This window comes from Equus quagga, chromosome 12 (genome assembly GCF_021613505.1).
Source record: "Equus quagga isolate Etosha38 chromosome 12, UCLA_HA_Equagga_1.0, whole genome shotgun sequence".
In the NCBI taxonomy this organism is placed as follows: Eukaryota; Metazoa; Chordata; class Mammalia; order Perissodactyla; family Equidae; genus Equus; species Equus quagga.
This window is the reverse complement of record NC_060278.1, coordinates 21,973,701-22,000,868: the sequence shown is the minus strand read 5'-3', so window position 1 is coordinate 22,000,868 and position 27,168 is coordinate 21,973,701. Positions and strand designations below refer to the sequence as shown.

At 42.0% G+C, this 27,168-nt stretch overlaps 1 protein-coding gene across 13 annotated transcripts in view; it reads left to right on the top strand.

Moving 5' to 3' along the window:
- The window catches only part of CELF2 (CUGBP Elav-like family member 2), a 507,313-nt gene that overhangs the window by 340,189 nt on the left and 139,956 nt on the right, over positions 1–27,168 (top strand). For 12 of the 13 annotated variants that reach the window (XM_046678505.1, XM_046678506.1, XM_046678503.1 and 9 more), the window contains one exon: positions 2,453–2,649. In XM_046678505.1, the coding sequence (XP_046534461.1) occupies positions 2,453–2,649 (197 nt within the window). Of the gene's footprint in view, positions 1–1,893; positions 2,286–2,452; positions 2,650–27,168 lie in introns of those variants that run through there. The other variant, XM_046678516.1, reaches the window with a different exon arrangement.

Here is a 27,168-nt window from a genome sequence, read left to right as displayed (position 1 = left end):
ATAAAGACCAAAGGTGTAAGGTGTAAGCTCTGCTCAGTTTCCCTTCCTTTATGCGCCTCAGTGGCCGTGTATTTTCTGAGAAAGTAAAAACGACCTCTCATTTAGAGAGACATTAAGCAATGCTTGCTCTAGAATTCTAAGCGTAGATATTAGGACTACTGTACTGTCGCCTAACTCCTCTGTGGTTATTAGCTGTGCTCTGTTCAGGCAACATGCAATAGCCCCATTCTTTGAACTTCCGTTTGCTGTTAGCTGAGACCTGTGGCAATGCCTTCCTCTTTTCATTCTAGCTGACTGTCAACAGCGGTAACCACAAGTCCTTCCTGTCCCAGAAATAAGTCTTGCCACACTCTCAGCTCTCAACGAGCTGTGAACGCTACATTCTGTTCTGCGTGGGACTTTGCCACCTCCACCCTGCCGAAATCAGCTCCATGGGATAAACGTGTTTATTGAATTCTCAAAGAGTGATTTGAAAATAAGTATAGGTGCATAAGAACAAGATAAACAATGGGGCTCTAATATAAACAAGCATTACATTACACCTAAATTGTTGAAAGAAGATTTTGTGCTCAATATTTTATTCAGCGGAACATTTTTTATAACAATAAGGTTGATTAGAAAAAGCTCTGAAAGTGCTTCAAGTTAGACAGTCTGATTGTTTATCTCAAGGATAAAAAATAAAATGGTAAAATAGGGGGGATAAGAAGAAGTAGAAATTGAAGCCAGGACCTAGTGAAGAATATTTGCCATCATTTTCATTTCTGGATTAAATTGAATACAAGAATTCTCCTTTCTGTAGGTTTTTTTTTTTTGTTTTTTTAGCCATGAATGTCTTTTTTTTTTTCTCCCCCCACGGGCTCAGGGCTAGCGTAGGTCCACAGCCAATTTAAGGTGCTCTGGTATTTTTTGATTGTTTCTTTTAACCAAATAAGGAACCCTGCTTAAGATCTTTGAATACCTTCTTACTATGACTCTGAAGCTACAGTGAAATGACACCTGCCATTTGCAGCAAAGTTTTAGTCCATGTGTCCCTTTAATGATCTTCCTGCCCCATTGGGCTGGGGGGCAGCCCCATGGCTCTGTAGATACCATATCTGCCGGGTTTCCACTTGTTTAGGTGCATTTTATTTTCACAGGCTGAGAAGCTAAACGAAGAGCACAGTCCTGCAAATGAATGCTGCTTAGGGCATTCAGCCTTGTCACTTGGCAGAGTAGGTGGGTTTAGAGTGCATTAGGAGGGGGGATGATGAAGAGGGTGTGTGGTTTTGCTTTACTATTTACTGCAGCTTAAATTGGGGAGATCCAAGTGACAAATGAAAACCTTCATCATCATATTACATGATGGTGATGAGAATGGTAGGTTCTAAACAAGCATTCTCTGTTCCAAATGAGGGTTTTGGAAAACAGCATTAAGGAAGATTGATATGTAAAAGCTTATGGTCTTGTTCTTTGTATCAGCCCCAAATATTTATTGAAGCTAGGAGAAGAAAAAGCAGACTTTCCTCTTTTCTCTCCCAAACGTGTGATTGTTTAGAACTCAAGTGCAACATCTGGAAGTCAGAAATACAGACAGCAATTTATGGAGTGTGAAAGATTTGAAATATTCAGTGTCCTTTAGCGGGAACTCAACTTTCTGGGGCTGCATTTTTTTTCCGGCACAAAGCAGGCAATTCTGAGATCGCCTTTGCCTCTCTGAATTAAACCCTTTGTGCCCGGGTTCCATAAACAATGTGCTTTTTAAACGGGAGCCCCCTCCCGGCCCCAGCTCTTTTCTCCAGCGTGGGCAGCCAATCGGCTGCACGGAGCCGCATTGCTGGAGCACTTTCCATTCTGAGCAGCAACAACGTACTAATTTGATGCACACATGGATGCCTCGCGCACTCTGCAAATTCATCACCAGCATCTTGCATTAGTCATCTGACGGACTGCCAAGTGTTTCATTTTCTTTTCATGTGACTTTATTATTACCACCTCTCTCCTCTCTTCCAAAAACCTCCAAAAACAGGAGAGGGAGAGGGTGGAGGGGGGAAATCCAGCAGAAATCCAGCCCTGCCTTTCTTTCCACACGAGAGCCAGTGAGGGGCTGATAACGCTGCGGATGCGTTGATGGCTTCCTTGCAGAGCGAGACCTGCACTTAACTTGCAGCTGCCTCCTGAGCTGGGTTTCAAGATGTCCACGCCCCGGGTGACAGCCGGCGGGGCGCTGCCCTGTGCTCGGGCGCCGATGCTGAACAGCAGCCTGCAGTGAGAGCCCGCCGCTGCCGCCACCGAGGAGCAACCTAATGGTGCCTGTGCTTTGTTTTAGTTCATCAAATTTCTACGACTCATTAGGCACTTTGCCCCGTGCTCCTCTTCCTCCTCCTTCCGCCTCCCCGCCCTCACCTCTCTATTTTTTTTCTTCCTGTCCCTCGCCGTGCAGCCCTAACTCTGGCTCCCGGTTCCCTTTTGACAGTAACGGCACAGCCAACAAGATGAACGGCGCTTTGGATCACTCAGACCAACCAGACCCAGATGCCATTAAGATGTTTGTCGGACAGATCCCCCGGTCCTGGTCGGAAAAGGAGCTGAAAGAACTTTTTGAGCCTTACGGAGCCGTCTACCAGATCAACGTCCTCCGGGACCGGAGTCAGAACCCTCCCCAGAGTAAAGGTACAGACAGCGGGGACCCCGTGACTGGGGCGGGATTGAGGGGGCTGAGTCGTGGGCATCCCTGGGCGTCGCGGGAGGGAGGACTGTGAGTAGGAGCCGGCCCTCTGCCCCTGTGCCCCGGCGCGACCAGCCCAGCTCCTCCCGGCGCCCCCGCCCGCCTGCCTCCGGGACAGGTGGACGAGCTGGCCTGGCACCAGGGAGGGAGGAGCGGAGGGAGGGCGAACGGCCGCGCCTCTGTCCAGGCGCGTGATTGCTCTCCTGAGGTCACTTTCTAGGCAGCGCAGGCTCTTCTCAGGAGAAGTGACTGCCTCTCTAAGGAATAGTGTTTCTCAGCCTTGCATTTCAGGAGCTAACTCTATCTACCCCTGCCTTCCTATTATTACCCATGTAATTACAATTGCATTTCACTTTTCCATAGCCTATGGGCATTCTGAAATGCCTTGTAAACTGTCAGTGTGATACCACTGGTGCAAGGAATAAAGGGTACACTTTTAAGAAGGACATCAGTTCTTGGGGTCTAGAGGAGGACCATTAAGTGAAATGTGCCTTTTGGGGCGGGAAGTAGCACCCTAGTGGCCTGAAATAGTTAGCACACTTTCAAAAATGCTTGTGGTTTACGCCCTTACCAGAGGTAAGATTCAAGTGTACAGTCTGGTGGTTGTTACTGCCTCCATTTTAAGATGAGGGTGATAGGGGGTTGCAATTACTAAAACAGAGAGAGGCCGGAAACCTCTCCGCCAGGTTAAAGCTTCTGTGTATGGGAGTCATCCTTTGTAAGCTCTGTGCAGACTGAATTTAAAATATCTTTGCTGCTGCAACCATTTGGTCTACGTTGATGTTTTAACCTTGCTTTGGTAATTTTGTTCTCTCTCTGTTCTCGATCTCTTGGTCTTTCAACCCAGGGCTCCATCTTTCTGTGGGTCTCACAGTTCCTTTTTGTCTGCACCTTGGGATTTCTGTCTGGCTTGTTTTATTTCTCTATGGCTTCTCGTGAGAGCTCCTGCAAGCTCATTGCTTTGGCTTGTACATACACTTTAGTTACATACTTTTATCTGAGCCTCTTCCTTACTGTCAAGGTGAAGGCCTGTGACTAAGTAATTGTTAAGACTCTGATGTTCTGTGACTGTGAGAAATGTTGAGCCATCTCTTGTTCCTTATAGTTGTTGAGGTCTGCTAGGACTTTTTAGAACCTTTTAAGGAATTTAAAAGCCCCCAGCGAATACTCATTTTATTAAAGTGAACAGACGTGCCTTCAGATTGTGTTCATAAGACTCTCATTTCTATCTCAAAACATATCGTGTAACTGGAGTGTTTTCAAAAGAATACATATAGAATTTTGTCACCACAAACCCGATTCTCTCATAATTTGAAAAATAGAAAATTAGATATCTAAAAATCAGTAGGATTAAAAACATCCAGATTAGGGCACTATTAAGAATGCTTATTAATCATATTCTTGAGTTAATTACTTACATGTTTTCTAAATGGAGAAGACTAGAATTTTTTAATACTTAGCTTTCATAGTATTCTACTGAGGAAAGGCAGTATAAAGCCCTGGACTGGAGCTGAGTTAGCCAATAAGGACCCTCCCACCATCTAGGATGGTGCCCACAGAAAACTAGGCCAGAGGCAGTAAACTAGTGCTTTAGAGCAGTAACCACAGTTCACCCTTGACTAGGAAAATAGGCCTCCAAATTTCAGTTTTCCAACGTTTTTGAAAATGACATCTGACTTAATGATCAGAGCTTATTTATTTTTATGATGCCTGGTTACTTGCATTTTAGCTTTTGATTACACGTCTTGCCTTAGCCAAAAAGACTTTTCTCTCAGTCAAGTAGGTACTTGTGCATGGCCTAGTTCTACCAATTTCTCTCTTTTCCCCAATGTTCCTCTGAGCAATATCTTTACCAGGCTGTTGAAGAATATACATTTTGATAACTTCATTCACTAGGTCTTAGAATAACTTCATTGAAATAGTTTGCATAAATCCAGAGTCTTGGAGGGGAAGGAAGGCCTGATGTGTAAACGAACTTTTCCCAGCACACGCTATGTACCAGCTCCTATGTTAGGAGCTTTCCTTATGTTCTCTCATTTAGTTCTTACTGAAATCCTGAAAGTAGATGGTATTAGTCACATTTTACAGATGAGAAAACTGAGGCTGAGAAAAAGTTAAGAAATGGAGCCCAGTTTACCCAACTAGCAAGTGGCAGAGTAGAGACTTGAGCACAGTCCATCTGTCTTCATGTGCTACGCCATCTTGCCTCTCAGTGAGATAAGGCCACAAACAAGCCTTGGTCTGCTCCGTTTCAGGACTTAGGTCAGAAGCCTTCTCCTTTACCAAAGAATTCCCCAAGTGAAAGGAAGGAATTTTGCCTTTTCAGGGCAGGGTTGATTTTGTTTCTGTCTTTGTGTATGGTTTTTATACTCATGGGTTTAGATTGTACATCACTCCAACTTATGGTATCATGGGATAGAAGTTACAGATGAAATCATTCAAATCTTACCTTTGGAAATATAGGTCAATTCCCATTACCGTGAGCTCCAAGTCTCACATCAAATATTGCTTGAAGTATGTGGGCTGTCAGCCAAAGCTTGAAAGGGTTTTTGTTATACAGACATCTCTGTTGTAACGGGATTTGTTGTGATGGGATTTGAGCTGTATAATGACATTCCTCTCGGGGGATTACAGCCCTTAGCTGCTTACGTATAGACAGCAACAACCAGCACTTTTCTTTACATTGATACCTATGTATGCCTTACGTTATTTCCCTGGTCGTATGTAAAATAGGACCTCACGTTTACGTTTACGTTGGTCCTGACTCTGTCAGCGGAGTACAATTATCCTGTTTCCTCAGGGCTGATGTCAGAGCCTCAGAAATGAGAATCTTGGAGGCTCTTTCTAAAGATGGTTTAAATTTTCTAAGCAAGGCTTTTGGAGTGACCTTACTGATAGCGATGGTTCCAAGGAAAGACAAAATCAGTCTATTACCTAATCCAAGTGAGTTAGGTTTTTTTCTCACTTTGCATCTGAGGTTCTATTTAGTCTTGAGGCATAGAAACTTTGTTCTGTTTTTGAAATCATCCTTTACGAGTTAGCGTTTAACCTGTTGATTTCTTCTCCCTGTAAACGTGTGTGTTGATCAAGCGGGCTTGGCAACCCTGGGAAACCTAGCTAAGTGAACTCTCCCGCCTACTAGGACTTAACGGAGAGGATGTTTTATTCAGTGGTTTTTTTGTCAAGTCTCTGTGTGGTGAAAAATGCCAGGTAGTAGTTAGGAGCATGGCCTTTGAAGTCAGACAAGCCTAAATTCAATTTCTGGCCCTGTCTCTTCCTGGGTGTTGGCCTTGAGCACATGACTTAATCACGTCTGAAAATGAAATAGGGTTGCTGAGATGAAGTTATGTGCTCTACACAGAGCTGGAATACGGTAGGAGCTTGTTGTCGTGATGGTTGTTATTACAGTTATTGTTATCATCATTGTCTCCAAGAACTTCACGTCTAATAGGGACAGTGAGGCCAGCACACAGGTAACGATAATATAAAAGAACGTGAGATAAGAGTAAGTAAGAAAGAGATGAGCGTATTTGAACTATGGAAGTTCCGGGGAGGAATGAGTAACTTGGAGCTATGGAGATAGGAAAACATGGCCTGTTTCCCAAATCTTGGGGAGGGGGGAAGGATTTCAGTAAGTAAAGAAAAATGTTGAGCATTACAAGTGGATGGACTGGCCCGATTCAGGCGTGGAGATGAGAAAACGCAGGGCAAATTCTGGGAACTATGGATTCTCCCGAAGTTCAGAGAAAATGTGAAATATATGAAATGAAATGGAACAGAGGAAGATCACAATGCCTAGAAATAAAGGCTAGGACCAGTTCTTAGAGGGCCTTAATTCTCCGAATAAAATATTTTAATTTTATTTGTTGGACAATGGAGGCTCTGTGAAGGTATTTTAGCAAGGGGAAAAGGAGCTAGGAGACTGGTGAACCTGTTGACTTGTCTTGACAAGCACTTGCAGCCTGAACAGAGACGCTGTCATGACAATGGAGAGGGAGGAGCTGAGTGATACAGACATCACAGTGGTGGAAGGAAGGGGACTCGATAACTAAATTGGGGCAGTGATGGCCAGGAGGTTTTGGTTTAACCAGGAGAAGTGGGAAAGCAGTCAGCAATGGTGGGAACAGGGAAGGAGAGGAATATTAAGTTCAGTTTTGATTGTGTTGAGTCTGAGGTGCCACAGAAGAATCAAGAAGGATGTGGGCCAAGAGGAGCCATTGGATTTGGTGACTGGGAGGGCTTGAGAATTTCAGAAGGATAGCTGAGGTCACGGTGAGGAGAGGGATTGTGCAGGTATACATGTGGAGAAATAAGTGCAGACTCCCCTTTCTAGCAGTCAGATCACGTAAGGAAAGAGAGCTTAGGTCTAGCTTTTTTTGTCTGTTTTTTTTTGATGAGGAAGATTGTCCCTGAGCTAACATCTGTGCCAGTCTTCCTCTATTTTGTATGTGGGATGACACCACAGCATGGCTTGACAAGTGATGTGTAGGCCATGCCCGGGATGTGAACCCATGAACCCCAGCCCACCAAAGCAGAGCCTGTGAACTTAACCACTACATCATCAGGCCAGCTCCTTTTTTTTTTTTTTTTTAAAGCAAAAGATAAGATAGAGCAAAAGGAGAGAGTGAAGTGTAAGGAAGACAGGAATCAGAGTCCTGGAAGAGACGACAGGAGCGGTTGAAGAGTGCCTATAAACGGGTGGAAAGATGCTTCACCTGAGACAGCAGGGCAGTTTGGGGGAAGTCACAACACAGCATGGGAGGAATAGACAATACAGATCCCCTTGGTCTTCTCAGTAGACAGCACATTTCTGAGAAGGCTGGGCAGCATTGAAGACTTAAGGAGAATGGGAAAGGTTTAAAATGATACTTTGGAAAGTCCAGTTGAGGAAAGAATCACAGGATTATTGAACAGCTTGAGAGCCTGGTTACACTTAGGTTGTGTCAATTTAGAGCTGAGCCTAATGGTTGTCGTTCTGTGGTTTTCCATCCGTGAGTGAGCAGAGAAACAGAATCAGAGGGAGCCGAGCGTTGGTGATGACCAAGACAGACGTGGTAGAAGGTCAGGAAGGGCGTTGACTGTGTTAGAATGTCCCCTGAGATCTAAGATAGGGAAGCTGATAAAGGCTGGTCTGGGAGGAGAAGGAAGAGTTGAGGGGTTGGAGATGGTGAACGAGGTGCGGGGGAAGAGGTGGCAGGTATGGAGATTGTGTTCAGTGAGACCAAGGAACCCCTAAGTGGGAGGCAAAGTGTGTGCCTTGGATCATGACTCTGCTACTATTTCAGTTTAATCAAAATTATAATGCAGGATCATAGCACCCTGAAAAAGCTTACTCTATAATGAATGCTGGTTACATTTTTCTAAGCTCAAGTGGTTAGGTGGTGTTATCCTGATTTTACAGGAAGGAGAACTGAGGAGTCTGTGCTAAGCAACTAGAAAAAAATCCTTTAAGCGTTTGAGATTGGAGGGTAGAAACAGACCCCCGGTCCTAACCCAATGCCTGTTTGGTTGCATTTTGACCATCTCTCTTTGGCGACTTCTCAGCCAAAAGAGAACTAGAAATGAGAAGTGGCTTGTGTCAACTGTCTCTACATGCCCACAGGCCTGAAGGGCAAAACTTCCTTTTTTCTAGAAATGTGCTCAGAGGTCGTGGCGTAACTGTTGTTCAGCTGTGGTCCTTCCAGTGCTAAAGAGCCCGGAGTGTTCTGGGTGGAACAAAAATTAAATTTATGGCTCCTCTGGGAAGGATTATTACCTTTAATTTTCAAAAGAGCAGCTTTTGGAGTGGTTTTGGTGCTGGTGCCATTTCAGCTTCTCGTCGGTTGCAGTTAGGGTGACGCTGGGGGACTGTTCTGGACAGCAGTTTGCCTTGAATCATTTGGTCCTCATCCCCTCCTCCACCGATCTTAGACTGTGACAGAATATGAGTCGCTTCTTTCCTCCTCGGAGCCTTTACTTCAGTCTTCAAGAATTCATTAATAAAATCTAGGTTTGTCCTAACGTCTTCCCAGTTCACCACAGTGGAAAATGTGCTTTCTCACTGGAGAATGAGATTAGATGGGTGGGGAATGGACAAAGAGAGGCAAGAAGGAGAAGGAGAGAGCTGAAAGCCAGCAAAACCTGATTTTACTTATTTCAGAGTTGGGCAGGAGGACAGCCCTGAGTCCAGAATGTTCTTCTGGGCTCTTAGAGAATGAGAGCAGGCCCTGGAGTCAGGAGACTTGGAGCTGCTATCTGTTATCTGAAGCCAGTTTAGAGAGCCGGCCTCCGTGTCTTTATCCTTGCAATAGCGATAATACCTACCGCAGAATTTGCGTGTTCAGTGAGAGAACAAATGTGAACGCCGCTAGTATGGTCTAAAGGCAGTTGATAATCTTAGAAAATTTATTCTTCTTCAAAATGTGAAGAAACGTTTGTGAGGAACACCTTCGATCTTTTCCTTAAAGGGCTCATGTTGGAGGACTGGGGTGGGGGCAAAGAGGTTCATTTTCATGTTTTATGTCCTTTCTTCCTGAAAAACTCTGTCAGAAGCTTCCGTTAAGTGATAGAAATGGACTGGGAGCCAGTTTATTTAAGGGATGCCATCTCAAAGTCTGTAATTGAGAAAGAATTCAAAATGCAGGAAGACGAACCAATTTCACATTTTCATGCGCACAAGTAGAGGAGAGGATTTCTGCCCTAAATTTCTGGAAAACTAGGATTGCTGCCCTAGATTTTCTGAGACAGCCCCAGTTTTGATGGTGCTGCTTCCGTGGCCCACAGGAAAGATGCTTTCATCCTGTATTAATTTTACATTAACAGAAATCACGGTGGAACTCATTGTGACATCCTTCCGTTGTCGGCTGACCGAGATCCTACAGGATCAACAGAAAATGCAGTCATAATTTTTATATTCTCGCAGGCATGGATCCTTATTCACACCCTCCTTGTGAGAGGTAGATTCATTCGCTCTATCATATGGTTATATTAAAAAATTTCACAATTCATTTTTTTGAAATGGAGTTTTAAATTATTTTGACTTACGTAGACTGCACTCGTGGACCTGATTGAGATGAATGAGAGAGAAATGTGAAATAAGGCTCCTTTAAGTAATAGAAGGAATCCCTTTAAATACCCCGTTCTCTGGTGCTGAGAGACTGGACTGTGCCTGTCTAGCACAGTGCTGAATTTCTGTTTCTTATATCAAAGGCTGGCTTCTACCCTGGCAGATGATATCTATCCTGGGTACATTTTGATCCTTACATCTCTGGAGGGAAAAAGAGGAAGAAAGGGAAGGAGAGAGATACAGAAGACACACAGAGAACCAATATCAAAGAAGAAATGAAATTACTGAGGGTTGCTTCTAACCATTTTGTTTTCTTCTCCTCTGTCCGGACATCAGCTGGCCCCCAGTCGTCTCGTCCCGGTAGATTGGCATTTCTGGAATTAAAGGAGCAAAGGGATAAAAGCCTCTGGACAAAAGGAGAACAGACTTTTTGGTAGGAATTTGACATGAAAAGTAAACCCAGGGTTTCATGGCTTATGTCTGTTTGAGTCCCTCCAACACATATTGAAAAAGCTAAGTCTGGGTGTTCTCACAATTCACATTTCCCATTGATTCGGTTACAGCTTGCCTGCCTAACAGTCTTACTTTCCTTTTTATTTGCACCCAAAGAGATTTCTCCACATTAGAGACGCTCTGCCATTGGTTACGCAGTTATACCACTCTGGGTCACCATACTGTGGGTCATTATGAAACCAGTCTTTGGAAATGAGAAGTCCAGTTTCCTAGCCAGAAAGAGAAGTCTTCTCTTTGGGCTTATGCTGTTAGTTACTCTGAAACACACATGCGTTTCCTCCAAGTTGCCTTAGCATGCCCACCCTCCCTTACATAATGACTTCTACTCCTAAGACCCCAGATAGTAAGGCAGTCAGGTTGAAAGGTTTCCTTTCTTCCATCTTCAAACTTTGCTTCTAATGAAAATTTAAAATTAACCATTGTTAAGTTATATTTTTAGAAGTGTCCAGAATGCTAGCATTAGAAATATTTTAAAAATCATTACATGCCTTGCAAAGTTTATTATCTTTAATAATTCCAACCATGGTAAAAAAAGTACAATGGTGTTAGCAGAATTGGTACCCTTTTGCTTATCTTGTGTTTCTAGATTCTTAAAAGATTGAATTTTCATCCTTGGATGTATGGCCCCTGATGCTAACAAAATTTAGGCATGAGGTCTTGGGTTCTTTGCTCCTTGATCAAATTTCACTGATCCTGAGACCATCCATTCTCATGCTTTGCTTTCTGATATTGGAGAGCCCAAACCTCTTACTGGAACAACTCTCCCTCCAGTCAGACATAAGTGTGCCAGGATGTATCATTAATAAATGCAGAACAATCATTGGGATCTTCAAAACCATTGGAAGCTAAAAAGGGATGAAAAGAGAATTGACCATATGGGAGAAAGTAGAAACTAAGCGAAAATAATGTAATTTAGCCACAGATTGGTAGGAGTTTATGTGCTTTGGTAACAAAAATGATGGATGATGCCACGTTAGCTGTCAGGACAGTTAGTCAAGAGAATTGAAAATGTTCTGGCCCGTACTGTGAAATTCACTGGAAAATCAGTTAGACATTAGGTATCTCAGTGTTACATTAGGTATCACGCTAGAGAAATTTGCAGTGAGCTAGGCCAATTAAATATATTAGAGAGTCAGAGTCTTGAATGTCTTAGGATATTTTCAAATCTGCTTTGATGAGTACATGTGATGGAGAAGGGAACGCAGGAAAAAAGCATATGTGGAATGATGGGTTATGATGAACTTGGATTTCACAAGGCCTCTTTTCACTCAGTCACATAGACAGACAAATATATAGCGAGCAGAGAAGCAGGTTTTGCTATAAATGGAAAAGGGAGCTGGTTAGCTGAACAGGGGAAGGTTATAATGGTGAAAACTAATGGGTCCGAGAGAATGGGGATGGCAATTGAGACGCCACAAGAATGGTATTAGGATCGATATTTTTTCACTCTCTATGTAAATTACTGAGAAAGATGCTCCTAATCCAGTATCCACGTTCTGGTATTTATTCAAACTGGAGAAACCCAATTGGAGAAATACACTTCGAACCGTCATCAGTTTGAAGCTTAAACGAATATAATTTCTTTAGACTTCCATTAGAGGATCATAAATTGGAATTGGAGAAATGAATTGAAGGATTGAAAGAGAATATCCACGTGTCACATGCTTTAATTGACCTAGAATCTGATCATTCTAAAATATTTTGGGGTATGTTAGGCCTCTGTAGGACAAGTTCACAGCCTAACCTGCATGTGGCTTGAGACTGATCTCTGCATGGTAGACTTCAGTGTCGTCTGCAGTGTTCAGAGTCTCTTGCCAGCTAAGTCCATGAATTGCTACACTTTTGTTGAGTTCTTTTTCATTTTACTTGGGAGGAAAAATGCTTCCCAAACTCCTATAGTTTAATGGAAACTCCTACGCATCATAGACATGTAGAAAGTCGTGAAAACATTAGGGACAGCGAGGAGAATAAGAAATAAGGCCTTCAACAAGTGGATGGTCAAAACGGCCCCCAAAATGCTAAACGTTACAAATGAAGATACCCGACGCCAAGTGTTAAGAAGAGGTAATTCACCACGTTTCACAAAGAACTTTCTCGCCCCTATCTAGGCCACTGTGCCCAATATTAGGAAATGCTATTGAAGTTGTATCAAGGAGATGGAGGCGTTCCGGAGGACAGCAGCATGAATCGCAGAGGTCTAGGAAGGTGAACCCATATGGAAAGCTCTAGGAGGTCAACTTAAAAGACCTGAGAGCATTGAGTCACAAGAATGAAAAGAGGGAAAAGATGTAGCAAACATAAAAAGAGGGATTGTGCTCTCAAAAAAAAAGTTAGAAGAGAATGTGATTGAAGTTTTAAAGATGCCAAAGTGCAGAGGGAGCCTATATATAGATGAGCTCTTTCAATTAATGCTAAACCGCAGGAGTCTGCTGTGTATACTTAAAATGTTGGAACGGCAGGCAAAGTGTAGAGTTGGAGCCAAACTTTGACACAGAAGAGGTGCTGAACTTAGAGAACTTGATGAAAGTTAAGGAGATGGTGGGGGCAGCTAACCTACAGTCCCCAGGAGTGGACCTCTGGCCAGCGCTTTCGTGTGGCTTCATGCTTGTTTCTTTTATAACAGGATTTGGAGCTTAGGGTAGCCTTGAAAGCTCTGGGTCCCATTTAATGTGGAATTTAACGTAGAATAGAAAAGATGAAAGATGTGGCCCAGAGAGTTAACAGAGTGTTTACCAAAGTACCGGTCACGTGGCAATAACCATTTATCAGTGCCTTCTGTGTGCAAGGCATTGTACTTAATGCTGAGAATATAAAGGTGAACAGCCATGGTTTTTTGTCCCAAAAGGAGAAAAAGAATTGAGTGGTATTAAAGAGAGGGCTGCCATAAGTTCTTTTGAAATGTAGAGCCAGCTTTGGGTTGGCAGTGTCCACTTTGCGCGCGCGCGCGTGTGTGTGTGTTGTGTTTTGGGAGAACACGCTCAAGAGGCCCCATGAGCACAGAATCCTGTGCTGTTCATATGGTAAAGGTGAAGTGAGAGAGTTAGGGGGACCCAAGGTCATGTGATAGTACGAGTCTGACGTTTTTTCTCTCAGCAACATACCCCATATGTCGTCTTTCCCCTTTTTCTTCATTTTTAGTTTTCTTTCTTCTTTCTCTGCCCGGTAGGGAGGTTAAGGCAAGTAGAGGCTGAAGTTTCAGTAAATGAATCTTTCTGAGGAGTCTTTGCTAAGTCTAAGGATGTGCAGTTTGCAGTGCTCTTGTTAGCGTAACTAAGATGGTGGCGGTGCGCCAGCTGGCCCTCACCATCCTCTTTCAGTATGCCACCGGTCCTGCAGGACAGCGTCGGGCCCTTAGCTCATGGACCTAGATCCTACAGAGCAGCTAATAGCCTGAACCCTCATGGGAGGTGTGGGTGTACATGTGTACGACCCACACACACGTATGTTTTAAACTTTGTGGTAATTCGAAGTTAGTTTATTTTTTTGAACACCGTTTCTTCAAATGGATGTGTTCTTGCCTATGTGGTAGTCTTCTGAGGAATAAATTATTTATAGAATATTGAATATAAATTGCCTGGTGTGCAGTGCCTGGCATATGCTGGGGACTGAAAAGAGGGTAGTAGATGTAGACAAAGAAGACAAAATGAAAAAATTGGCAGCAGTAACGGTGTCTGATTTTGTAAGCTATATGTTTTAGGAAGGGTTGTGGGATTTTTTTTTTGTAATTTTTGGCCGTGGAAACTTTCTAATCCTTCTTAAGTAGTTTGCTAGAAAATTTTGCACCCAATTTATTTATTTATTTTTTATTTATTTATTTTTTGAGGAAGACTGGCCCTGAGCTAACATCGGTGCCCATCTTCCTCTATGTTATATGTGGGACGCCTGCCCCAGCATGACGTGCCAAGCGGTGCTGTGTCCGCACCCGGGATACAAACTGGTGAACCCCAGGCCGCTGAAGCGGAATGTGCGCGCTTAACCGCTGCACCACCGGGCTGGCCCCTTGCACCCAATTTAAATCGGCGTTATATGGGGCAAGGGGAGGACATGGTAGAACGAGGCAGGGGAGGGACAGTCTATAAAGACCAATGGTCTCTGGGCAAAGAGTGTAAAAGTGGGCAGGACAAATATTTGAAACTGAGAATCAGAGACTGTAGAGGGCCTGCTACAGATTCCAAACCTAAGTCATTATTCAGAGTTCTTGAACCTAGTGTCCCCGGCACTGAGGACAGCACACTCTTTCAGAATAATCAGATGTCTGATTATCTTACTTGGGCCCAGATTTCCATGGACATTGTATGGTAACTATAGGCCTTACATCATATTGCTCAGCACACCGGAGTGTGTTTAATATCATTATTAGACTTTCTGTTTGACAGTTTTCAGGTTTGGTTTAGTTTTTTCTTTGGCACACAGACCTTTCTGCACGGTTTGTTGCAAGTGGACATTGCGACTAAACTACCGTCAACAAGATGTTACTTTTGAGTTATTTTTCAACTTTTATTGCAGTTCCTTCCTTCTCTTTTACATAGCCTCTCTCCTTACCAGCTGCGCTCAGTTTTGAAGATGGTCAGTTGGCGTTAGAGAGGTGCTCTGTGACCCACTAGTAGAGCGATGTTGACTGACTTTGATGGTAGCCATCTCCAAGCATCCTGAACTAACCATCGTCAAGATCATTTTCACACAGAGGCTAGTTCTTAACCCACCCCTATACCCTACCACCTGTACCCTGTTTCAGAAGCCTAGAGAGCAACTCATTTTGAACACAGTATCATTAAGATAATTATTAGAAGAGTCACAACTTTGAAAAGGAAATAAGTACATTAACCAACATTAGCTTTCATACGCATTAACATCCTTCTCTAAAAAATAATCTTCTTACTAAGGCATCCTTATTGGGGACTTACATTCTGTTCAGTAGAAGTCTTGTACTAATTGTTACCAACTCTGAATAGATTTTCTTAGTGTAGTATATGGTTAATGCAGCCTAATAAAAGATGTAAAGTTGTTATTTTTCACTGTCTGTGTTGCTTCTTGAAGATTCTCCGAGTCAGGTTAGTTGGTGTTTGTTTTTTGTTTGTTTATGTTTCTGTGCGTGAATTTTTTAAAAAGAATTTTACGTCATTAAAAAGAGGATGTGAACCAACTTGTTTGCATGAGTTAAGAAAAATCAATGGAAAAGCATTGCTGAATATATACACTCCTGCTGTGCTGGAGGCATACCTTTTCTCTGCACTTCCATTAGGCTGGGAGCAAACAGACCCACTTAATTTCACTCTCTAGATGGAATCGAATACCTCAACAGCCAAAGGCAAATAGGGCTTTTGTTTTTTTAGTCCTCTATAAAATGCTCATTAGGAGCCGGCCTGGTGGTGTAGTGGTTAAGTTCATGCACTCTGCTTCGGTGGCCCAGAGTTTGTGGGTTCGGATCCCAGGCATGGACCTACCTACACACTGCTCCTCAAGCCATGCAGTGGCAGCATCCCACATCCAAAATAGAGGAAGATTGCTATGGATATTTGCTCAGGGACAATCTTCCTCAAGCAAAATAAAAGGTTCATGAGTTGTCCAGGTAGATAGGACATTTTGAGGTAAAGGACCATTGTTCTTGCCCTTTTTATTTAGGATTCAACAATAACTTGTTCGTTTGGGGTGAGAATGCTAATTAACCCTGGAGAAGTTAAGCAAGACCTTTCTCTGCCCCACGTGCTCGCCCTGATACTGTAATGGAAGCTGCAGAGAGTGTATCCTGGGCAGTTGCAGGCTCCATCAATCCTTGAGTGAAGTCAATATGTCCTGGTGGTAGTCTTCGAAGACAACTACGGTGTGGCTCGATAAGCCAAAACCTAGTTTGTAAAACCATTGCTTCTCTGTAGGATAAATGAGACGACATCTGAGAAGTGCTTCGAGGTGTTTGTAAGGGTTAGACGGATCGATTAACATCAAGTCCTCCTCTCAGAACTGCTGCCATACTACCTACCATCATCCCTCAGGCTGGCTTCAGCTCGACTGAGTAAGCAGCCTGGTTCTGCAGAACAAGGAAATGTGATTTCCATGCCCAGTCCTCTCTCCTCTTTGCCAACTAGGCTGCTGAGTATGATGCTCTCTTTGTGAAGTGGACATCTGTCTAATGGGAACTGGATTGTGACCACCAGTTCATTTTACGCAAGCCACCATACAGCTGCCAGATGGTGAGGGGTCGTAGCTATTTTGCGAGTCCATTATGGGTTGTGTTCCACTCTAGAGGTGGGACGTTGATGGGGTCCTTCACCTAGCCCACGTCCCTGCAGGGCAGTGCTTCCAAGAGCCAAGACTTTGCTCTAATCTCTTTGAAGGAAGAAACAGACTTAAGAAAAGGTAATGAATAAGTTAGGGACATTTTTTTTTTAAATCGGGTCTTTTGGGTTTTCCTCTCTACTTAATTGTTCTCTAATCCATACTTGGGAGCACAGTTTTTAAGTGGGACGTGTCAGCCTTTTATTGCCACAGGTTAAACTCCAGGGCAAATAAAATTGTGACAGCTTCAAGGCGAAAGGAAGAGTTGCCATCAAATGGCAGAGCTTGATTGTGGAACCCAGACTAATCAGGAGTTGGAGGGCCTGCCACGTATCTTTGGGATGCTCTGCCGAGAATGCTCAGAAGATAAGCCAAGGGCCTGCCATGCTGTGGCTTTCTCTTCCCTGCATTAGCCGAAGAGCTGCATGAGGATGTGTAAAACTATTGGTCAGACTGCCCTAGCAACACGAAATGCTGTGTTGACACATATTCCATCACGTGCTGGCAATGAAAATGCTGTATTTTTAGAACACTTTCAAAGCGAGGAAACCGTTAAGCCATATCGCATCCTCCCTTGCCCTCTGGCCACTTCCCCCCTCCCCCAGGAAAGTGGCCCCCAGTTTATAAAAGAGGAACCTGAGACAAAGATTAACTGGTATTTTGAGCAAGGCTGATAATGCTGGGGAAAATTGCTGATCTAGTCTTAAAAACCGAATACCTCCTTCGGAGTCACTTTTAATGCTTCCACTTCTTTTACCTAAACCATGTGTGTTCCACATGACCTGGAATCTAAGCCTTAATATTGTATATGGAGTTCAAAAGACAACTTAGTCTCCCATTTTCTTTCCCGGCATTCATTCAAATAAAAATAGGCACATACAATACTGTACTGTAAAAATCAAAGCTCCAGGCACACTTTGAAAATCTTTTGGAATTTTAACACTTATTTTCATGAGTGTCTTTCATGCAGCTAGCTTAAATCACTTGTTAGAAGACTGTGTGTCGTCTCTCTGAAATTGCTGTGCCACGCTCAGTGCCTGGTATGCAGTAGGCATTCAAAATTAGCTACAGGTTGAATGAATGAAGTGAATACTGCCTCTTTAAGATCCAACGCCAACTTCCCCATTTTTATAGAGTTGCTGCTGAGAAGCAGAGAGAGGCTTTCCTTCCTTATGTGTTGAGTAGCTTACGTGCTGGGCGGCGGGCAGTGTAAGGTGTGGCCTGTGTCCACAGGGTGCTCAGTCTGCTGGGGGAGCTGTGAGGTGCACAGGGGCTGTGTGTGTCCTGGTGTGTGTGTATGATGGAGGGAATCTATAGCATCCTTCCTCTTTTTCCCTGAAAGCTCTCTGATTGGTTAAAAGTTAAGAACAACAGCAGTGTACAAATACGGGGAAGGACATCAGAGCTGTCCAACTTGTATAGCGTCCTGCCAGGTTCATGCTAAAAATCCAGCTTTCAACTAGGAAAGCTTACGAGGTGTTGGGAAAGGCTGCGCTCCGCCTTAGCCCTCAGTGCTGGTTGCGAGATAAAACTCTTTCACTCTGTCCCTGGAGTCCCCCAGGCGTCTCTCTGGGCACCCCGAAATATACAGGGCTGAGGAATTTCTCACATGAGACTCTATTTATTCACCTGCTGATGGTCCTCAGTAATTTGGGATCAGAAGGAAAAAAAAAAAAAAATAGATCAGGCAGATGAAAGAGTTGTATAGATTGTCAAACTCCGCACACATGTGAGGTGTGATGTTTAGGCATGTCTCTTCCTGGTTGGGCTTGATCTCCATGCCTTGTTTAGCTTTTGTTTACCTTTTGCCTCAAAGGAAATGCCAGCTTCCAATAAAACCCGGGTGGAACGGGACAGTGGTAGAATAAAGACAGTGTTGTTCAGTGGTTAGGAACAGGCCTTGGCGATAAAGTGCCTAGTTTCTGACCCACCTCTCCCGCCTGCTTTCTTTGTGACCCAGAGCAAGTTACCTGACGCAGCTATGCCTCAGTTTCTTCATCTGCAAAGTGAATAGGACTGTTCTGCAGATTCAGTGAGAGCATGGACATAGAGCTCTCAGAACGGCGTCTGGCACACAGTAAGCTGTTAGTATTCTGAGTCTCTTCTAGATAAGAAAACGGAAGCAGAGCGAGGTTAGGTGAGCCGGTACTGTCTAACTCTGTCTCCCAGCAACACCTCGGCATATGGCCTGCGTTCAAAACACATCAGCCTTTCAGTAAAAGCAGGGTCAGTGTTCAGTGTATTGATGATAATAATAATAACAATTAATGCTTATATGGAGTACTTGCTATGTGCCAGGTCCTATTCCAAGGGTTTAATGAACATTATCTTGTAATGTATGTCCTCACAATAGTCCTATCAGGCAAATACTGTTTCTTCTGCCCATTTTACAGCTGAGAAGACTGAAACTTACAAGACAAACACATCTCCATAAGTGGCAGGCATGGAATTTGAAGCTGCATAGTTTGCCTGTAGAATCCGTACTCCTGACCATTCCACTGTCCTGCCTCAGGGGTGCCCACAGCACTCGGGGGGTATGCCTATGCTTGATATTTATGATTATTCAACTGAAATTTTCACTGCAGAATGCATGCTCTTCTGGAGTCTGCATTGTCTTTGCCATCTCTGTGCACCTACCCGTTAGCACCATGCGTGGTAACCAACGGGTGCTAAATGATGTTTGTTGCACAGTACTGAATTATTCCCTGAACACTCCTTGGGTTTCAGCTCCTGTGCCTGAGTCCTGCCCATTTCCTCTACGTGGAGGTATTATTTCTTCTTCTTCCCAATTCTGGTTGTTTATATCTTGGCCTTTCAACGTCTAGTGCAAACACCATTTCATCCTTAAAAGGCTTCTTCTGGACACCCCATCAGAGAGTAATGTCCCACTCCACTGGCATTGTGTACGCTTCGCACCGTGCACAATGCTGTCCGTGCCATGCTGCAACTGGGGATGCCCTGGTATTATTGACCTTGAAGCTTCTTGCAAGCAGGAGCTGTTTTAGTCAATCGGTATATACCTTATAGAACCTCATAGAACTTAATACAGTGCCTTAAAACTGTAATAAACATTTGTTGAGTGAGTGATTGCAAAGCATCCAAGAGAAAGGGAAATTTTTTCCCACTTGTCCATTCTACCTTTTTTTCTTTCCCTGGCACGGGGAAATGGAGCGCCCCATTGCATCCCTGGTTTTGAATCAGCTGGTGGGCACTCTATGGAGCATGAAAAAATATCGTTTCAACTGAAGCAGCGGAAGGAAGAGAATCATTTTAGGGTGTCACTGTAGTGTGAAAAGCTTTGACATTTAAGATAAAATAAGGGAGGAGAAAAACAATTCTCTCTGTAGTTGGAGTCTCTTGCCAGTAAAGGCCTTGAGCCCTCGCCACAGTGTGCTCACCTGAAAGGCCGGCAGACTTACAGATGTTTGCTTTGGCTCTGTTGTGAAGAACTGCAAATGCCGTGCTCAGGAACGATTCCATTCTGGCAGCAGGGGCTGGTTAACCGAGAAGGGGACAGTAAATGGAGAATGACTTATAGGTCTTAGCCATTTCTAGTTTCTTAGATCCTGTGGTGCGCATTGCCTTGTCCCTTCCAGTTTTCATCCACCACTGTATTCATGTCGTGCCAGGACACACGGCCTTTTTGTGAAGCCATGAATGATCCCCTTAGCTGAGTGCATTTTTGGGTCTCTGTGAAGGGAGGATCTGATAGCTTTTACCTCTGGTTGTGATCCTAGAAACTCCTGGAAGGTCACATGTAGGTGAGTGGAACACTTCCAGACTCAGGTTTTCTTCCTTCCAGGACTCAGCTTGTGACAGAGGCAAATTTATCCGCCCAAGGGGAATGAAGGAGTTTGAAGTTGAAGACAGCATGGAGATTCCAAAGGCTGTGTCTCTTGCCTCTGATTTCTAGTCCCTGGTTTTAAACTGCCCTTGGGAATGAGATGTTCTGCCAGCCTACTCTTCTCTTGGTCGTCCCTGTTGCCGTTAATGGGACCACCTTCCTTCGTGTCTACCAAGCTCAAAATCTTAGAGTTGTCCCGACTCCTGCCTCTCCTCGCCTTCACATCGAAATCTTATGATTTGAATCCTTGTACTCTTACATCTGTTATTTCCATTTCTGCTACTATTTGTACTACTTTCTTAGAGGATTGGAAGTAGCCTTTCAAATGGTCTTTTCCTCTCAACGGCTTTCTTGAGGCATAATTAATATACGATAAACTTCAAATACTTCAAGTGTAAAATTGGGTAAGTTTTAACACATGTATACACCTCTGAAGCCGTCACTACAAACAAAATAATGAACATATCCATCACCTTAAAAACGTCCTCACCTTCCTTCCGAAACGCTTCCTCACTGTTCCCCTCTCCCAAACGGCTGATCTGCTTTTTCTCACTGTATGTTAGTTTCTGTTTCCTAGAATTTTATATAACAACAGGCATACAGTATGGGCTTTTTTTGGTCTGGTTTCTTTCACTCAGCGTAATTGTTTCAAGATTCAGTATCAATAGGTCACGTATATCAGTAGTTCACTCCTTTTGATTGCTGAGTAGCAGTCCATTGAATGGATATACCACAGTATATCAGCTCTCCTGTTCATGGGCATTTGGATGATTTCCAGTTTTTGACTATTAATGAGTAAAGCTGCTATGAAGATTCATGTACAAGTATTTTGTAGGTTTTTGTTTCTCTTGGCTAAACATCTAGGAGTGGAATGGCTGAGTCATATGGTTGGTGTATATTTAACTTTTTAAGAAACTGCCAAACTGTTTTCTAAAGTGATTGCACCGTTTTACATTCCCACCAGCAGTGCAGGAGAGTTTCTGTTCCCTCACATCCTCGCCAACACTTGGTATAAGCAGTATTTCTAATTTTAACCATTCTAATAGGTGTGCAGCAGTGTATGTCATTGTGGTTTTAATTTTCGTGTGACTAATGATGCTGAGCATCTTTTCATGTGTTTATTTGACACCTGTGTATCTTCTTTGGCGAAGTATCTGCTCACATCTTTTGCCAATTTAATTTTAATTGAGTTGTTTCCTTAATATAGAGTTGTAAGAGTTCTTGATATGCTCTGTATATGAGTCCTTTATCAGGTCAGGGTTTTGCAAATACTGATTGCCAGTCTGTAGTCTTGTCTTTTCGTTCTCCTAACAGTGTCTTCTTAAAAGCAGAGGTTTTTCATTTTGTTGAAGTCTTATTAATTTGTTTTGTCCCTGATTGTGCCTTTGGCTTTGTATCTAAGAAAGCCCAACTTACAGTCACATACACACACAAAAGAGACAGTTTTACTTCCTTTTTTCAATATAAGTGCCTTTTCTTTTTTTATTTTCCTGCCTGATTGTGCTGACTAAAACCGCCAGTACAGAGTTGACTAGGAGTGGTGAGAGCAGCCGTTGTTATCATGTTCTTGATCTTAGAAGAAAATCATTCTTTTACCATTAAGTATGATGTAAGCTGTTGGTTATTCATGGTGGCCTTTTGTCAAGTTGAGAACATATCCTCCTAATTCCTATTTTGCTGAGCATTACGATCCGGAATGGATGTTGGATTTTGTCAAATGCTTTTTCTGCATCTATTGAGATGATCCTATACTTTTTGAGTTTGTAAATATGGTAAATCACATTGATTTTCAATGTTGAAGTACCTCACTGTTGCCCACCGCCCCCCCCCCCCAAGCCACTGATCTGCTTTCTGTCATTGTATGTTTTGAACATGTGTCATTTCTTGCATTGCTGGGAGATAAATCCCACTTTATCATGATGGACGATCCTTTTGTTATTGGATTCTATTTGCTCAAATTTTATTGAGATTTTTTTGCTTTTGTGTTCAGGAGGAATATCATTATGTAGCTTTCTTCTAATTTCTTCGGCTGATTTGGTTTAATGCAATCCTGGCCTCTTGAGTGAGTTAGAAAGTATTTTCTCCTCTTCAATTTCCTGGAAGAGTTTGTGTTAAGTTGTATTATTATTTCCTTAAATGTTTGTTAGAATTCATCACGTAAGTCATCTGGGGCTCAAGTTGTCTTTGTGAGAAGGTTTTTAAGTGCAAATTCAATTTCTTGAGTACCAATAAGGCTATTCAAGTTATATATTTCTTCTTGAGTTTCTCTCCTTCAGAGAATATGTCTGTTTCATCTAAGTGTTCAAATTTATTGGCATAAAGCTGTGTATAATATTCTCCTGTTATCCTTTTAATATCTGTAGAATCTATAATGATGTCATCTCTCTCGTTCCTGATACTGACAATTTGTGCTTTCTCTTTTTTTTTTTCCTTCGTCTGGCTAGAAGTTTCTCAATTTTATTTGTCTGCTCAAAGAACTTGCCTCAATTTTATTAATTTTCTCTCTTGTATTTGTTTTCTATTTCATTGATTTCCACTTTGATTTTTATTACTTCTTTTGCTTACTTTGGGTTTATTTGCTCTCACTTTCTAGTTTTTTAAGGTGGAAGCTGAGGTCGTTGGTTTGAAATCTTCCTTCTTTTCTAATGAAAGAGTTTAATGGTATACACTTCCCCCAAATTACTCCTTTACCTACATCCCACAAATTCTGATATGTTGTCATTTCATTTTCGTTCAGTTCAAAATACTTTCTGATTTCTCTTTTGATTTCTTCTTTGACCCATGGTTATTCAAAGTGTATGATTTAGTTTCTAAATACTTGAGGATTTTTTGGAGATTGTTCTGTTATTGATTTCTCATTTAATTTCATTGTGGTCAGGGAACATAACGGACCTTGAATGGCTTGAAGACTTGTAAATTTATTGAGGCTTGTTGATGCTGCATAATATGACCTATCTTGGTAAATGTCCCGTGTGTGCTTGGAAAGAAGATGTGTCCTGCTGTCCTTGGGCTGAGTGCTCCACAGATGTCCATTTGGTTGATAGCGTTGTGCGTATCTTCTGTATCCTTACAGAATGAGTATCCTATCTCATTCTATCAATTATTGAAAAAGGCTTTTGAAATCTCCAAATGTTATTGTGGATTTTTCTGTTTATCCTTGCAGTTCTGCCAGTTTTTGCTTTATATATTTTGAAGATCTGTTATTTGGTGCATAAGTGTTTAGAATTGTTAGGTCCTCTTGATGAATTGACTCCTTTGTTATTTTGAGGTGACTTTTTTGTTTCTGGTGTCATTCTTTGCTTTAAAATCTACTTTGACTGATGTTAATACAGCCACTTCAGTTTTCTTTTAACTAATGTTATAATGGTGTATCATTTTCCATTCTTTGACTTTTAAACTGTTTGTATTCTTATATTTAAAGTGCATCATGTACATAGCAAATAGTTGGGTCTTCTTTTTAAATCACTTTGACAAGTTCTGCCTTTTAATTGAAGTGTTCACGTAATTAACATTTACTGTGATTGTTGATAAAGTTGGGCTTAAGTCTGTCATTTCACTGTTAGCTTCTTATTTCTCTCATCTGTTTTTTATTCTCGTTTTCCACCTCTTAAGATTAATTTTTATTCCATTTTATCTCCTTTACTGGCTTATTAGTTATAATTCTTTGTTATTTTAGGGGTTGCTTTAGGGTTTATAGTATATATCTTTACCTTATTGCAGTTTACTTTCAAAGGACAGTATACAACTTCATGTTTACTTTGAAAATCTTACAGTAATGTACTTCCATTTTTTTCTCTCCCAGCCTTTCTGCTATTATTGTCACACATTTTGCTTTCACATATGTTATAAACCCCTCAATACATAGTTATAATTTTTGTTTGGTCAAATTTCTTTTAAAGAGATTTAAATAATAAGAAAAATATCTTATGTATTTGTCCATGTAGTTACTATTTCTGGTGCTCTCTAAACCTTTGTGTGGATCCCTATTTCCTTCTGCGAGAAGGTCTTCCATTAACATTTTTTAATAGGGTAGGTCATCTGTTGTTAAATTCTGTCACATTTTGTATATCCAAAAATGTTTATTCTGCCTTTGTTTTTGAAATATATTTTCACTTTGTATGGAATTCTAGGTTGACAGGTTTTTTCTTTTATTATTTTTATTTTTTATTTTTCCAGTTTTGAGATATAATTGACATATAACATTGTATCAGTTTTAAGTGTACAACACGATGCTTTGATATATGTATATACTGCAAAATGATTACCACAATAAATTTAGTTAACATTCATCACCTTACGTAATTACAATATTTTTTTCTTTAGATGAGATCTTTTAAGATTTACTCTCTTAGCAACTTTCAAATATACGACACAGTATTACTAACTTTAGTCACCATACTGTACATTCCATCCCCAGAACTTACTTATAACTGGAAGTATGTACGTTTTGAGCATCATCGCTCATTTCCCCCTCCATCCCCTAGCTGCCCCCCCATCCACCCCTGCCTCTGGCAACCACCAGTCTGTTCTCTGTATCTGTGGATTCCTTTCTTTCAGTACTTGTTTTGTTCCTAATAAGAAATTAGATGTCATCCTTACCTTTGTTTCTCCATGTATGAGTCTTTTTTCTTCAGTCTACTTTTAAGATTTTTCTGTTTGTTACTGGGTTTGAGCCATTTGATTATGACGTGTCTTGATTTAGTTTTCTTCATGTTTCTTATACTTGGGCTTCATTGAGTTTCTTGGATCTGTGAGTGTACATCAAAATTGGAAATTTTTCAGCACTTTATTCAGATATTTTTTCTGTCCCCTTTCTGTCCCCTCTCCTTTGGGGACTCCAGCTACTCGTATATTGGCCACTTGAGGTTGTCCTACAGCTCACTAATGTGCTTTCCTTCTTTTTTTAAAAAAAAATTCTTGTTTCTCTGTGTTTCATTTTGAAGCACAGTTCAGTGATCTTTTCTTCTGCAATGTCCGGTCAGCCATTAATCCTACCCAGTGTCTTTTTCATCTCAGAATGGTTTTAATCCCTAGAAGTCCATTTTGGGTCTTTTTTATGTCTTCCAAGTCTCTACTTACCTTTTGGAACATACCAAATACAGAGATAGTAACTATTTTAATCTTCTTGTCTGCTAATTCTGACATCTGTATTCGTTCTGGGTTGAGTTCAATTAGTTGATTTTTCTGTCTATCGACCGTGTTTTCCTGATTCTTTGCATGCCTGGAAATCTTTGATTACCAAGAACTGGACATTATAAATTTCATCGTCTTGGGTGCTGGATATTTTTGTATTCCTCTAAAAATGTTTGAGCTTTGTTCTGCAATGCAGTTAAGATACTTGCAAGCAATTTAATCCTTTTCAGTCTTGCTTTTTTGATGTATTAGGCAGGTCTGGAGCAGTACCCAGCCTGGGGCTAATTATTTCTTCTAAGGTAAGGCCTTCCTGAATTCTCTACCCAGTATGCCATGAATTATGGGTTTTTCTGGTCTAAGTGGTGGAAACGGTGCTATTCTCAGCCTTTAATTCTCTGGATGGTTTTTTACTCCCTGGTCTTTGGCAGAGTCTTTACTCAAATGCACTGATCAGTACTCTACCAAATACTCCAGAGGGACCCTCTGCAGATGTCTGGGGTTCTCTCTATGTAGCTGTCTCCTCTCCAGTACTCTTTCCTGAGGATTCTAACTGCCTTCTTGGGTCCCCAGACTCGCAGCTCCAAATCCTCAACTCGGAATGTCTACCAGGTTCCACCTGGCTTCCGTCTCCCTGTGCTGTGGCCTGGGAACTATTTAGGACAGTCAGCTGTTCTCCAGCTGGAAGGTTATCCGTCTAGACCAGAAGCAGAGGACTGCTCTTCTGGATTATATTTCTTATCCCTGAGTCTTTTCTCACAATGCCTTCCTACATATCCAGAGGAGTCACGGTACTGATTATGGCACATGAACATTTAGTGTCGCCATATTGCCTAGTAAGTAAAGCCCAGATTCCTTGGCCATATTTTCCAGGTCTTCCATAAACCATCTGTGTTTTTTCTATTTCCCTTCATAATCTCCATTCCTATAGATCTGTTCTTTATAAGGTGGAATTCTTATATTCCATCTCTTTCTCTCAACAGCCTGCCTGCCTTCAGGACCTACCATTTTCTACAAAGTTGTCTCAGATCTCCAGGTTGAGAATAATCTTTTTTCTCCCAATGCCTGTGAAGACTTATATACACGTCTTGTATTTGATTTGTCACCTTCTAACATGTATTAACTCATTTACAACCATGTCTTATCTCTTCTATCTGTAACTCCCTTGAGAACAAAATTTGTGTCTCATTCCAGTGCTCTTAGAAATATACAGTGTGTACATATTAAAGAAACCTGTACGTGTCCGTTCAACACACGTTTATTGGAAATCTTGGGAGTGAACACTGACTAGGTTTTGATGAAATTTGAGCCCAATGATAAAGAACATCCTAGTCTAAAAGTAGCTGGAGAGATTCAGTTGTCTACAGGATGCTTCAACCCTGCTCCTAACTTAGCTGATACAGGTCTTGTTTCTTCTGTGTGTCTCAGTTGGCAAATGAGAATTGCCCGCGGCCCTTTGAAAGCATGACTCTAAAGGCAGGGATTTGTATATTGCTATCTTTGTGTTCCCACAACCCGGTACTGTACCTGGTTCAAGAAACAGCTCTTTAATCACAGCAGTAACTCTCCATGGGAGGTCCTCTCAAAAGAATTACTCTTTAAAATAAAAAATTCCGCAAAGTGGGCTGGCCCATGGAAGTGGCAGAGAGAGCTTTTGTC